At 43.9% G+C, this 12,064-nt stretch overlaps 1 protein-coding gene across 2 annotated transcripts in view; it reads left to right on the top strand.

Annotated features, from left to right (window-relative positions):
- Positions 1 to 8,852: 8,852 nt before the first annotated feature.
- ABCD2 (ATP binding cassette subfamily D member 2) overlaps positions 8,853 to 12,064 on the top strand; it is a 47,348-nt gene continuing 44,136 nt past the window's right edge. The window contains exons 1-2 of one of the 2 annotated variants that reach the window (XM_054207163.1): positions 8,853 to 10,175; positions 11,530 to 11,707. In XM_054207163.1, the coding sequence (XP_054063138.1) occupies positions 9,243 to 10,175; positions 11,530 to 11,707 (1,111 nt within the window). In that variant the 5' untranslated portion in view covers positions 8,853 to 9,242. Of the gene's footprint in view, positions 10,176 to 11,529; positions 11,711 to 12,064 lie in introns of both variants that reach the window. The other variant, XM_054207154.1, reaches the window with a different exon arrangement.

Here is a 12,064-nt window from a genome sequence, read left to right as displayed (position 1 = left end):
TAAAGCATCAGTTCTTTCTTTGATGAAGGCAAAGTAAGCAGGGAAATGAGAGCTGAGATGCACATGACTCTAGATTTACAGTGTCTAAATATTGCATTTTGACTGTCAACATTTGAAAACCTTGAACTAATTTATTTGAATTTCTGAACAATACGATACTTTCAAAGAATTATAGGGCATTATTATTATTATTTCTTAAAAGGTCATGAGAATGAGTTTCTTGGAGCTTAGTTTCTTCTCTAGGAAGTGAAGGAAGTGCAGAACAAGCGGACTTCCTCCATGCATCAGAAACTGAAGATTAAAGAAGGAAAAGCCTTGACGATTTCCCTTTTTTGTAACTTTGTAACAACCACTCTTCAGACTAACTACACCTCATGTTCCCTTGTTAAGAAAGTTTTATGCAGTATCTTCTTCAGAACAGCTTTCCAGCTGTTGCAGTTGCAGTCCTTCAGCACTTGACTTTTCCGCTCCATGTTTCTTCATTATCAGATCAGCTCTAGGTATAAGTGACGTAGCAAAGTAGCCCAAAGCAGTGTACTATCTATCTGATGTAAGACCGCGATTCTCCAATGAAGGCTGGTGTTGAAATGTTGACCACGCAACTTTTGTCACGCAGCTTTAAGTCCTCACAGAACTCCTACATAATCAAATAAGAGGGAGAGGGGTCTTCTGACGGGTGACTCCGAGCACCTAAGTGAGGCTCCTACTCTATGTCCCAACATCCAGAGAGGAAGCAGGTAGGTTAGATAACTGAAAGTGCATGAAGTGAAAGTGTGCGTTGCTGACTGCAGCATTATTGTACCCTGAAGATTTGAATACCCTTCTTTCCCTAAACAGGACAGTCTTTCCCTTGAGTTAACTGGCACTGCTTATGTAAAATCTTATAGTCACTGGAGACAGTGAGAAAAAGAGAGAAAATGTGTTTCCAAATAATTTCTTAGAACTAACTGCAAATGGTTCTCATGTTTCTTAATTAATCTTCCATTGTAACATTACTTCCCAGCAAGTGTCCCCCTCTAATGCTCATTATAACAAAAGAAGGGATTACTAAGCAGACGAATGTGTAGTAAAAAAACCTTTGAGGATTCTCACAGTTGGGTTTAAATATTTTACAACCTTACCAATTTTTTTTAATGTGTTGATTTAATGTATTTTAACTTTTTTGCCCAAAATGTTTGATCTTGATATCTAGCATTAGTTAAATAAATCCGTTTGTAGATAACTATGTAAAAGATGCAGAGTAACTGAAATGCTTTTGAATCCTTTGTCCAGGGTGGGAATTTGTGGTACCTTTAAATAACAGGATGCACTTAGATCCCTAAATATTGATCTAATTATCTAATGTTAGGAATGCATGACTGAAAAAATAAAAAAGAGTCTGTTCCATATGAAAGCTTTTGTTTGGCACAGTGCTTAAACTTTGTTTACAGAGTTGCATGGTCTTCTCCCAGTCAATGCTCCTCTGCCCATTTCCCTCCTTGAAAGACCAGTTTATGAAGGATAAAGATTATCCTTATGGTGTTTTTTACTAACCTGGTTGGTGGTCTTGCCCTAAAAGAGCTCTTTTAAAAAGATTTTTGTAATATTGCAAAGTCATGATAGAGTCTGAGGAGGTTTCAAACAGAAGACAAAACCTGTTTTAAAAACAGTTTCCCCTTGAAAAAGTAGTTTCTCTTGAAAGACCAAACTCTCTTTCAATTATTTTGATTAAAAGTCCTTCCTCCATTCACCTTTAAGGGGCAGAGGCCTTTTTTTATTTACTCTGAAGGCATTAGTTCAAAGAATTATAGAAATTGCAGAAGGCCCAAGGATTTTTCTATTTTGCCACAAAACACTAATCTTCACCCAAACATCTAAAGAAAAACACAGTGGGCTTCCCTATGTTCATGTACGAGTTCTCAGCATTAGATTAGAAAAATGACAGTAAATTGCTGTGTGAGCTACGTAGCATTCATTTGGTGTTTGTGAGGTATGGGAGTGCAATACACACTGGAAGAATATGTGGTGAGAATGAAAATCAACCCCAGTTTAAATACTTACAGCATATATTGAAATCAATGACTACCCATGCATAAAATTGAAGATCAGTTTTGGCCCTGCAGTATTGGAAATAGTGTGGTGAGAGACCACCTCTTTGGGTTGTTTCTTCTGATAGGTGCTCCTTGCTGAGCTGGATTCATTACATTAGGTTTGAAGGAGTTAGGCGTGAGTCCAAAGACTAGATTAGTCCAAAGTTAGATAGTCCAAAGACTAGATAGTAAAGACCTAGATTGTTTCCAAACATAGCAAACCAGCCACCTCAGAGAGACTCACATAGTCTACATGGCTTGAAATTCAAAGCCCAGTTGGGAAGAGCATGGGATTGGGTCTACATGTCAGACCACCAGCCAGGACAGTACCGCTGACAACAGTATATTGACACATTGCCATATGAAGCAGAGATTATATACTTAGATGGTATTATCTAGATGGAATTATTTTCCACAGAAAGAGCCCTCAAAACAAGTGGCTTGATGGAGAATAATGTACAAGATCTGGTTCACACTCTCATGCTGGAATCCCCACTTTATAAAAACAGCATTTCTACAAAGAGCAACAAAGACCAAGGAATCTTCCATAGTTGTGCTAAACTCCAGTAAGGGAACAATGTGACGCTTGTTAAAAACAAATTAGGAGAGGGAGCTAAAAGAATGAAATACTTACATGTGACTAAGAGAAAGCTGAAGAATACCAGACTTGAAGCAAGGAGACAGACTGAACCATAGCAAAAAGCTATACTGCATTCAAAAGAAGGTAACAGAAAGGGACATGAATTTTGATAAAGATACAATTAGGCAGGCCAAAAAGAAGTTGGTAAACAACTAGGCTAAGGAACTAAACTACTAAATCATTCATCTTACACATCAACCAGGAGCAAATGCCTACTAGAATGTCTATAGGGCCAGTTGGTGACCAAGGTACAACATCAGTGCTCAGAGGAGACATGGATGTTACAGAAAAGATAAGTTAGGTTTTTTGCATCACTATTCATTGATGAGGGAAATGGGGAGAACTTTATGCAGGAATCCTTTCAGGGGAACTCAGCAGAGGATCTGTCCAAAGTTAAAACAGCAACAGACAAGGTCAAAATGATCTTACCAAGACAGAGTGAACACTAGCACAGCACCAAGACTACATGGTATTCACTGAAGAGTTCCATAATGTAGCAGTGTGGAAAGGACTGCTTAAAACTTCCTTGGTTTTGGAGACTAGCGGTATCTAATGTGACCCAATTTAAAAAAAAAAAAGAAAAAAGAAAAAGTTTCTGTGGCAATCCGGAAAGCCTACTTCTGTAGCATGAAAACTAGCAGGAACTATAACATAGCCAGCATGGGAAGAGGCAGCATGGCTTCTGTAGATGGAAGGGCTGCCTCACTCATGTAGAAAAGAGTGATTGCTGTACTCCTGATGGATTTAATTGAGGCTGTTGACAATATCTATTACTGAATGTTTTAAGGAAACTAAGAAGCCATGAAAGACAAGGGAAGGTCCTGCCATTGGCTAAAATACAAGAGAGAGTGGAGAGAATATTTAGTTCTTGCATCAGGGGCTGGGGATGGATATGGAATTAGAGGCTGACAAGCTCATGAGTGGTATGAGGGGTATGAGGGGAGAGAAAGAGCATGCTAGATTGTTGAATGCCTCTTCCAGAAGAGGCCGATGTGGCCACAAAGTGGAGCTCGTGGGAGCCAGGGTCAAAGCAAGCAGAAAGGAGCAGTTCTTCATGTACGGGATGGTAGATCTGAGGAGTTGCTTGCCAAAGGATGTTTTTATTTCTGTAAGAGTTTACAGGAGGTCAAGAGAGACTGGACAAGCACTTGTAAGAGTGGAATACTTCATAGAAAAAACCCTCAGTCTCATGAAATTCTCACAGCTGAAAACGGCCAGAGGTCGGGAGAGTACGAAGCTGCAGCAGGGGAAGTCGCGTCATATGTAATTGCAATTCTTTTCCTTCCTTGTGTATCTGCGTAGAGCTATTGTTAGAGACAGACTACTGTGCTAGGTGGAGCACTGGCCTGAACCAGTTTGCTTGTTCTTAGTATTTAGAAGTCTCCCAAATAGGAGTTAATGAATAAATTGCAGGACATGATCTTTTTGTTGTCATACCCCTCAAATAAATTCCTGAGGCATGAGAAAACAATAGCAGCAGATCTAGTGTTTGGGGTGCATGAGTAGGATGGATTATTTTTGTGGATTTATTCCTGCCTGCGTTTTGCAGAGTAGAGCACTGGCTCTGCTGCAGGCAGTGCCAATATAACCACTGCTAATTGATACCAGCTACATGATTTTACCACTTATAGCTGTACTATTGCACTTGGCATGTAGATTGTTTAAGTGTTTACGATGCACTTAAGCAAAGGATTAATAATGTCAGCATTTTCTTCAGATGATCTGAGAATAGAAACCCTTACAGATTTAAAGCAAAACCTGAAAAACTAAGTAACATATTTGAGATTTCTGAAGGTATAAAACAGACACACGCTTCCTCTAGCTGTATTTTTCTGGAATTGCTGGGTTCAGCTGAGTTATCTGTATGGAATAAGAAACAAATTTAACAAGAGAAATATATTTTTTTAAATCTAGATATGAAAGTTTTAAGTGTTAAAGCCTAAATGTTGAAAGCCTAATTCTTTGTCTGAGATGATTAGTCAGCAGTTCACTGTGGTTGGAGTAGCTGACACTGACCTTCTCTATCCTTGGCCTTTTCCCTCTCCCTCTCCCTCTGTAAAGGGAAAACAACTTGGTTTCACTTCTTTCTAGAGCTATATTCTGTCTAAAACCACACTGTTCTCAGAAGTCAGAACTGTATGTGCTCCTATTGATTGCACCGTCAGACGGACTATCGAAATCCCTTATGGATAAATTCTCATAACCTACAAGACATGCAGGATTTAAATTTACAAAAGACAGAATAAGAGGAAGATGATTAGGGGACTCGAACACCTCTCTTATGAAGAAAGACTGAGGGATTTGGGTCTCTTCAGTCTGGAAAAAAGACGGCTGAGGGGGGACCTTATCAACACTTATAAATACTTAAAGGGTGGGTGCCAGGAGGATGGGGCCAGGCTCTTTTCAGTGGGGCCCGGCAACAGGACAAGAGGTACCGGGCACAAACTTGAGCAGAGGAAGTTCCACGTAAACTTCAGGAGGAACTTCTTTCCTTTGAGGGTGGCAGAGCCCTGGCACAGGCTGCCCAGAGAGGTGGTGGAGTCTCCATCTCTGGAGACATTCAAAGCCCGCCTGGACGCGTTCCTGTGCAACCTGCTCTAGGTGACCCTGCTCTGGCAGGGGGGTTGGACTAGATGATCTCCAGAGGTCCCTTCCAACCCTATGATTCTATGACTACTGGTGCAGGAATGGTCCCCATTTACACCGTCTCTGGGGGGCCTACCCTCAGGAGTCAAACATGTCCCCTCTCTTCCCATGTCCCCTCTCCTCTCTGCCCTCTTGCCATCACACATCTCTGCCTACCCTGGGTACCATACAGCCTCAGGAGGATCAAAACAGCTGGAACCAACTGCTTGGTAGGATAAGGTCAGTCTCACCACAGTGACACTTCTTCAACATGCTTCCACATCTGCCGCCTTAAAACTGAAGCTTCTTGCTTGGCTTAGATCTCCAGATCCTAAACAGTGTCCGGATATTCTACTGAGGTATACGATTATAGCCAATAGCTTCTCTAAACCAGGCAGAAGCAGCAGACAATTTCTGCTGCCATCAATTTGAAATCAAAGGTCAGATTCCTTATTGCCCGTCTCTGATGAAAAGGATGAAATTTGTCATTGGCTTGTCTTGATGTTGCAAACTAATTCTGTGGGTGTATTTATGTACTTATGCAAGTTCATTAAAGTCAACAGAAACTTTGGAAATACTTGAGTAAGGTATTTACCCGAATAAGGGCTTGTCCTCCTCTGTTGAATTTGGCTCAAATCAAGGCCTACTATTCCCACACCAGTATGTAAACATACAGCTCAAAATTAGAGAAAAACCCAGAAATTCCTAGCTCACTGTATTACAGTACATCACATTTTAGAAATGATTTACAGTTCAGTATAAGTATGTAATTGAAAACAACAGACACTGTGTGGATTAATATTTTTACATATTTCATGTATACTCCATCCACATACAAAGTTATGTACTTTATGCATGACACACATGTGTATAAATGTCAAATATCCCAAATAGCAGTGATACAAAAGGCATAATTTATTTTTCAGTAGCTTTATTTCTTATTTCGTATGTCTTTATGGCACAGTGGATAATTCTGTAAGCAATGAGGAAATTTTTCTGCAAAGACTGATGTTACAGCCTTTGGACTCTGTATTAGGAGCGTATAAGGTATCAGTTAAGTAGCCTTTTGCTTCAAAAATGGCACATTTTATTTTTTCAAACATGAAACCAATAGGCATTATTATTATTATTATTATGGCATTCTGTTCTGCTGGAATATTGGCTTAAAATAGTGAAATATTACTACAGAATATTAAATAGTTATAAAAATAGGCTAAGTTCCTCTTACTCTTGCTCCTTAGTTATTTCTTCCTATATTCAGAAAACGCACACAAGTCATTTTAATGTGTTCGATGAAAACCAACCATATGACTTAAAAACAATCACTTGGCACTAAAAAAAAAAAAAAAAAAGTAGAAAAGTATCTGGTTCTCCTTAAGAGAGAATAAACCCCTAAATATTCTGGTTCTAATACCAATATCCCCCCAACCTCACAGCCTCAGTTATTTGTTCTTACTTGACTGCACTTATTAAAGAAGTTCATTTTAATAAAGTCAATAGAAATTGTGGAGACAACAGAGCACTGAACACTGCACCAATATTACTGCAGCTTTGGTAATTATTTTTCCAGTAACATTGAGAAATTTTATTATGACTAACTGTAGTAAAATTGCCGCCTTCCCCGCTAAAAGAAAAAAAATCTACCACCTAAGGCCATGTTCCACAAAGAGGAGTTTGTGCATGGATTACAGATCAGGACTGTGGCAGAGCAAAACTCTCAAGGCAGCAAGAACAGAGAAAAGGTGTATTTAAAACAACAGTTTAGGCTTTTCTCCATACCTTCAGAGGAAGAAAATACATTGCTTTTTATTGACTGTAACGCCACATGGTCAGATTTGCTTTACTTAAATGTTCCCACAGATGTGGCTGTGGGGTGTATGTCTACACTTATCGCCAAGTCACCAAAAGCTTCAGTCCTCTAGCATCTTGTGAAGTGAAAGGTCAGCAGATAGGCGGAACCGAGAGAGATCTGTGAACTTTCCCCTTGGTAAGAAAACGCTAGAGTAATGGAATATTGCAAATAACTGTGGTTTGGCAAAATCTAAGAGTATGCTATGATACACACAAGCTAGACTGGGAAGTATCCAACTGGAGATCACGATTAAAAAAAATACCAAACCCTAAGCAAAGCAATTCCTTAGCCAGTGTATCTTGCCAGCGTCTTTGTGGGCGGAAAAACCTTTCTATTTTACTGACAAAATAATTTGCAGTGAAACCAGGCCTACCTAGTAAATAAAAATCAGCTGTACTGCTCTAGGTCAGATTTTGACAACATTTTCCTAGCTTTATTTCAAGTTGTGTATTAGAAAAAAAAAAAAAAACACATAGAAGGCCTCTATCGAGTTCTCTAGCCTGTCCTCACTAGTAGAGTCTCACAAGCTCCAAGATTACCCCACATCTTCTCTATGTAACTGCCCAACCCATTGTGGACACAATTTTGTGCAACCTCCAAAGAAAAAGTGAGAAATAGATCTTTCTTGGTCTTGCCTCGCTGGTCTTGGCTTACTGGGTTTTTTGGGAGGCACCTGGATGTTTTGGTAAGTGATGCATGATTTTTAAAAGCAAAGCACTCTCTCTCTCTCTCTCAAATCAAAGATATTATTTCTTCATCCTGATGCTTGTGTTGCTATCTGAACACCATCTTGCACTCTGTCCAAAGAAGGCTGTTTACATTAGTGGTGTGACCTGATTTAACTCTTCATATGCCGAGTTACAGCGAGGTAGGTGGCCTCCCCTTCCATTTCTAGGGGAAGGCCGTAGATCTGTAATCTGTAAATGCCCAATAACACATTTTTTTCAAATTTGCTTTTACGCACACATCCTAAACTAACGCTTTGCCGTATACCAGCTGATGCGGTGACCTTACTTCATTTTCAAGCGTGAAAGGACCCAAAGTATTTTTTAAGCATTCTGATCCTCCCCCTGCAATTTCAAACACGATACCTTTTGCAAACAAGTGAGGAAGTAGGAATAAGAAATTAGGGAGAGAGAAAAACAAAGCAACAACTGCCTTTGCTGCTAATTCCTCTGTGCGAATTCACCCTGCTTTTGCTGCAGGGACAGTGTGAATCGCTCGGGGTTGTTTTTGTCCCATAACACTGTAACAGCACGACACCGGTTTCCTTTCGACGAGAGGACAGGAAATTAATTACGCCTATTTTGAAAGCTCTGCCCGCGGAGACGCCGCGCCGCCCGGGTGCCCCCTCCTCCGGCCAGGCTTCCCAGCCCGGGCCGCCCCGCAGCCACCGGCCGATCGCTGCCCTCGCCCGCCGCTCGCCCGGCACCAGCTGTCCGCCTCCCCCCGTCGCCACGTTACCGCGCCGGGGGAGGGCTGGGGCGGGCGCCGGAGCTACCGCACGGCCCGAGGGCGCCCCGCCGCCGTCGCCGCCGTCGCCCCCGCCCTGCTCCCCCCCGCGGCGCCGGCGGGGCCGTGGCCGGAGGCGGTGCCTGCTCCGCAGGGCAGGCGGAAGGAAACGGCTGGCCGCAGCCTGAGGCACTACCGGGCGGCGCTCCGGGGGCCCGCCGCGCAGGCAGGGCCGAGCTCCGGCGGAATCAACGGTGCGGCCGGGGACGAGCTCCTGGGGGACCCGCTGTCAACCCGGTACCGAGAGGGACAAGCGCCGCCGGAGTGCGGGGGAGCCGTGCGGGAGCCGGGCCGCTGCCGGTGCCGCCCCGCTCCGCGCAGCCAATGGTGGTCGGTGGGGCGGGCTGCGCGGCGCCGGGCTGCGTTGTGCAACGCGCCGGGCTTTGAAGGCGACCATCTCCCCCGGGAGGCCCGGCTCATTCGGCATCTGTCACCGCAGGGCGGCCGGCGGGCCGATGAAGACCCGGCGGGGCCGACCTTCCTGCCGGCCATGAGCAGCCCCTGCTAAGGACCGGCGCGACGCGGTGCCTGCGGCCGGGGAAGGATGACCCACATGCTGCATGCGGCGGCCCGGCGGGTGCAATGGAGCCGGGCGAGCGCGGCGAAGAGGGCTGCCTGCCTGCTGGCCGCGGCGTACGGGCTCAAAATCCTCTACCCCATCATCCGCCGGCGCATGAAGCGGGGCTGCAAAGGCGGCTCGCAGGATGCCGGCCGGGATGAGGGGGGGCGGGGGGAGCCGCACCGCCCCGGCAGCCGGGGCAGAGCCTCCCCCGCCGTCAACGCCGAATTTTTCAAGCAGCTGCTGGAACTTCGTAAGCTGTTCTTTCCGAAGCTGGTGAGCGCTGAGCTGGGCTTGCTCTGCCTACACTCCGTCGCTCTGGTTTCCAGGACCTTCCTCTCCATCTATGTGGCCGCCCTCGATGGTAAGATTGTGAAAAGCATTGTGGAAAAAAAGCCCAGGAGCTTTGTCTTCAAATTAATCAAATGGCTGATGATTGCAATCCCGGCCACTTTCGTGAACAGCACCATACGGTACCTGGAGTGCAAGCTGGCCCTCGCCTTCCGCACGCGCCTGGTGTATCACGCCTATGAGACCTACTTTGCCGACCAGACTTACTACAGAGTGATCAGCATGGATGGGCGGCTGGCCAACCCTGACCAGTCCCTCACCGAGGACATCATGATGTTCTCACAGTCCGTGGCGCATCTCTACTCCAACCTCACCAAGCCCATCCTGGATGTCATGCTCACCTCCTACACCCTCATCCGCACGGCGCGGTCCCGAGGGGCTAACCCGATCGGGCCCACGCTTCTGGCCGGGCTCGTCGTCTACGCTACGGCCCGCGTACTCAAAGCCTGCTCGCCCAAGTTCGGCAAGCTAGTGGCTGAGGAGGCGCACAAGAAGGGCTATCTGCGCTTCATGCATTCACGCATCATTGCCAACGTGGAAGAGATCGCCTTTTACCGAGGGCACAAGGTAAGGAGGAGGGAAATCGGAGGGTTGTTGGGATTGCTCCTGCAGTGCCGGAGCTGACGGCACTTCCCCTGCTGCCCTCCCCGAGCACTTTGGGCCCCTCTGACATTTAAACCTGTTTACAGCTAGCACTTCCCGTTTCCTAGGAAAATGCAGTCTCACAGGCGGTATCAGGAGGGAGCGGACCTTAGTTCCCTTGTGCTCTGACAATGTTCCTGTTTTGCAGCTGGATCCTATGCTTTTCTAGAAAGCTAATCTCTGTTTTTCCCCCACCCAGTCCATTCTGCTTAACTTTTCCAGGCTTTTTTTTTTTTTTCCCATGTTTATGAACTACCAGATGTAATGCTGCAGAAATAGCAACCAGGGCGCAGCAGAAAGTCTAGGGGAAAACTCTGTGATAGCACAGAGAGCACTACAACATTTGACACTCTTTTACATAGCTAAGCAAAGATGTAGTCATCAGAGTCTTAAAATAGCTTAAGTACAGTAGTTCAGCAGTCACAGTTACATAAACTAATGTCTTGTTTTAAAGCCACCTTATTAAGGAGCTCTTCATATTTTTATTAGGAGTGGATTTTGGCTGTAACACCTTTCTAACACGGTTTGGAAAAAAAAGTTGTTTTATGTAAGCTGAAAATGAAAGCTGGAAACCAGCCTGAAGTATTACTCGTTCAGTCCAAGCAATGATTATATAATGTAAATGGTTTATTTTGATAGAAGCAATCATTCTCAAAAGCTGCCTATGCTAATGTTTGAAGTGCAGCTAAATTAAACAGTTCTTCAATTCCCACATATATTGGCTTGAACTGAATGCATTGTATCATATATGCAACTGTCAACTTGTTGTACGTCTTGGGATAGTTCTCTCTTTCTCCAGACTGCTTGCAAAACCAAGCAGCATTGCATTTCAAGGATTAGCTCTGCAACTTTAAGTCATTGGAGATAATTGATCCCCAAATGCTTTCCAATACGGGGAGTTTCGTTGCTGTGAAATTCTACAGCTGCAGCTTCATTAAAAGGATGTGCAATCAATCTTATTTTGGTTGTTAGAATCAGCTGTTGTGACTGCCTTGCATGTTGTTCTTGTATATATCAGAGATCTTAAAAAAGCTGAAAACCTGCCAATGTGCTATCGAGAGATGGTGGTGTAAATAAGAACCAGGTCCACTGACTTCCATAAAGCTGTGCACTTTTGCTGTGAGACTGCAGCACTGTGAAAATAAAGTGCCACGCAGCAGATGTGACTCAGAAGTCACAGCTCTGGGTACCTGATTATTTCGCAACTGTACGTGAATGTATCTTGTATGACATGTGCATCTTTGTTGTGTTGTAATAATGTTTTATTTTTTAACTGTAGGTAGAAATGAAACAACTGCAAAAAAGCTACAAGGCTTTGGCAGATCAAATGAATCTCATCTTGTCCAAACGTTTATGGTACATCATGATAGAGCAGTTCCTGATGAAGTATGTCTGGAGTAGCTGTGGTATGATTATGGTCGCTGTGCCCATCATCACCGCAACAGGATTTGCAGATGGTGGTAATACCATTTTTTACTTAATTTCTAAATGTTTCTTTAAAGTTACCTCCTCAAAAGACTGTACTTCCCACGGATGCCATTCATATTTATTATTCACAGCCCTTATTACAACATCTGTGTCTTGTGTGTGATTTTGAAGCACAGCACGTCATCTGAGGAAAGAGCAACGCAAAAGATCCAACTTTGAACGTAAGCTTGATAAGCAGCATGAATTCAGGACTTAGAGGATTGTTGTGTCACATGAGATTATAATGATAATTACACTCCTTATTTGCTAGCCACCGTTGGGATGGCATGCTGATTTTTGCAGCATCTCCTACTACTTTACAAAATAATACTATTAACGTCCCTATA

This window comes from Rissa tridactyla, chromosome 1 (genome assembly GCF_028500815.1).
Source record: "Rissa tridactyla isolate bRisTri1 chromosome 1, bRisTri1.patW.cur.20221130, whole genome shotgun sequence".
Classification (NCBI taxonomy): Eukaryota; Metazoa; Chordata; class Aves; order Charadriiformes; family Laridae; genus Rissa; species Rissa tridactyla.
Note: the sequence above shows the minus strand (reverse complement) of the source record. Positions and strands in the feature narration are given on the sequence as shown.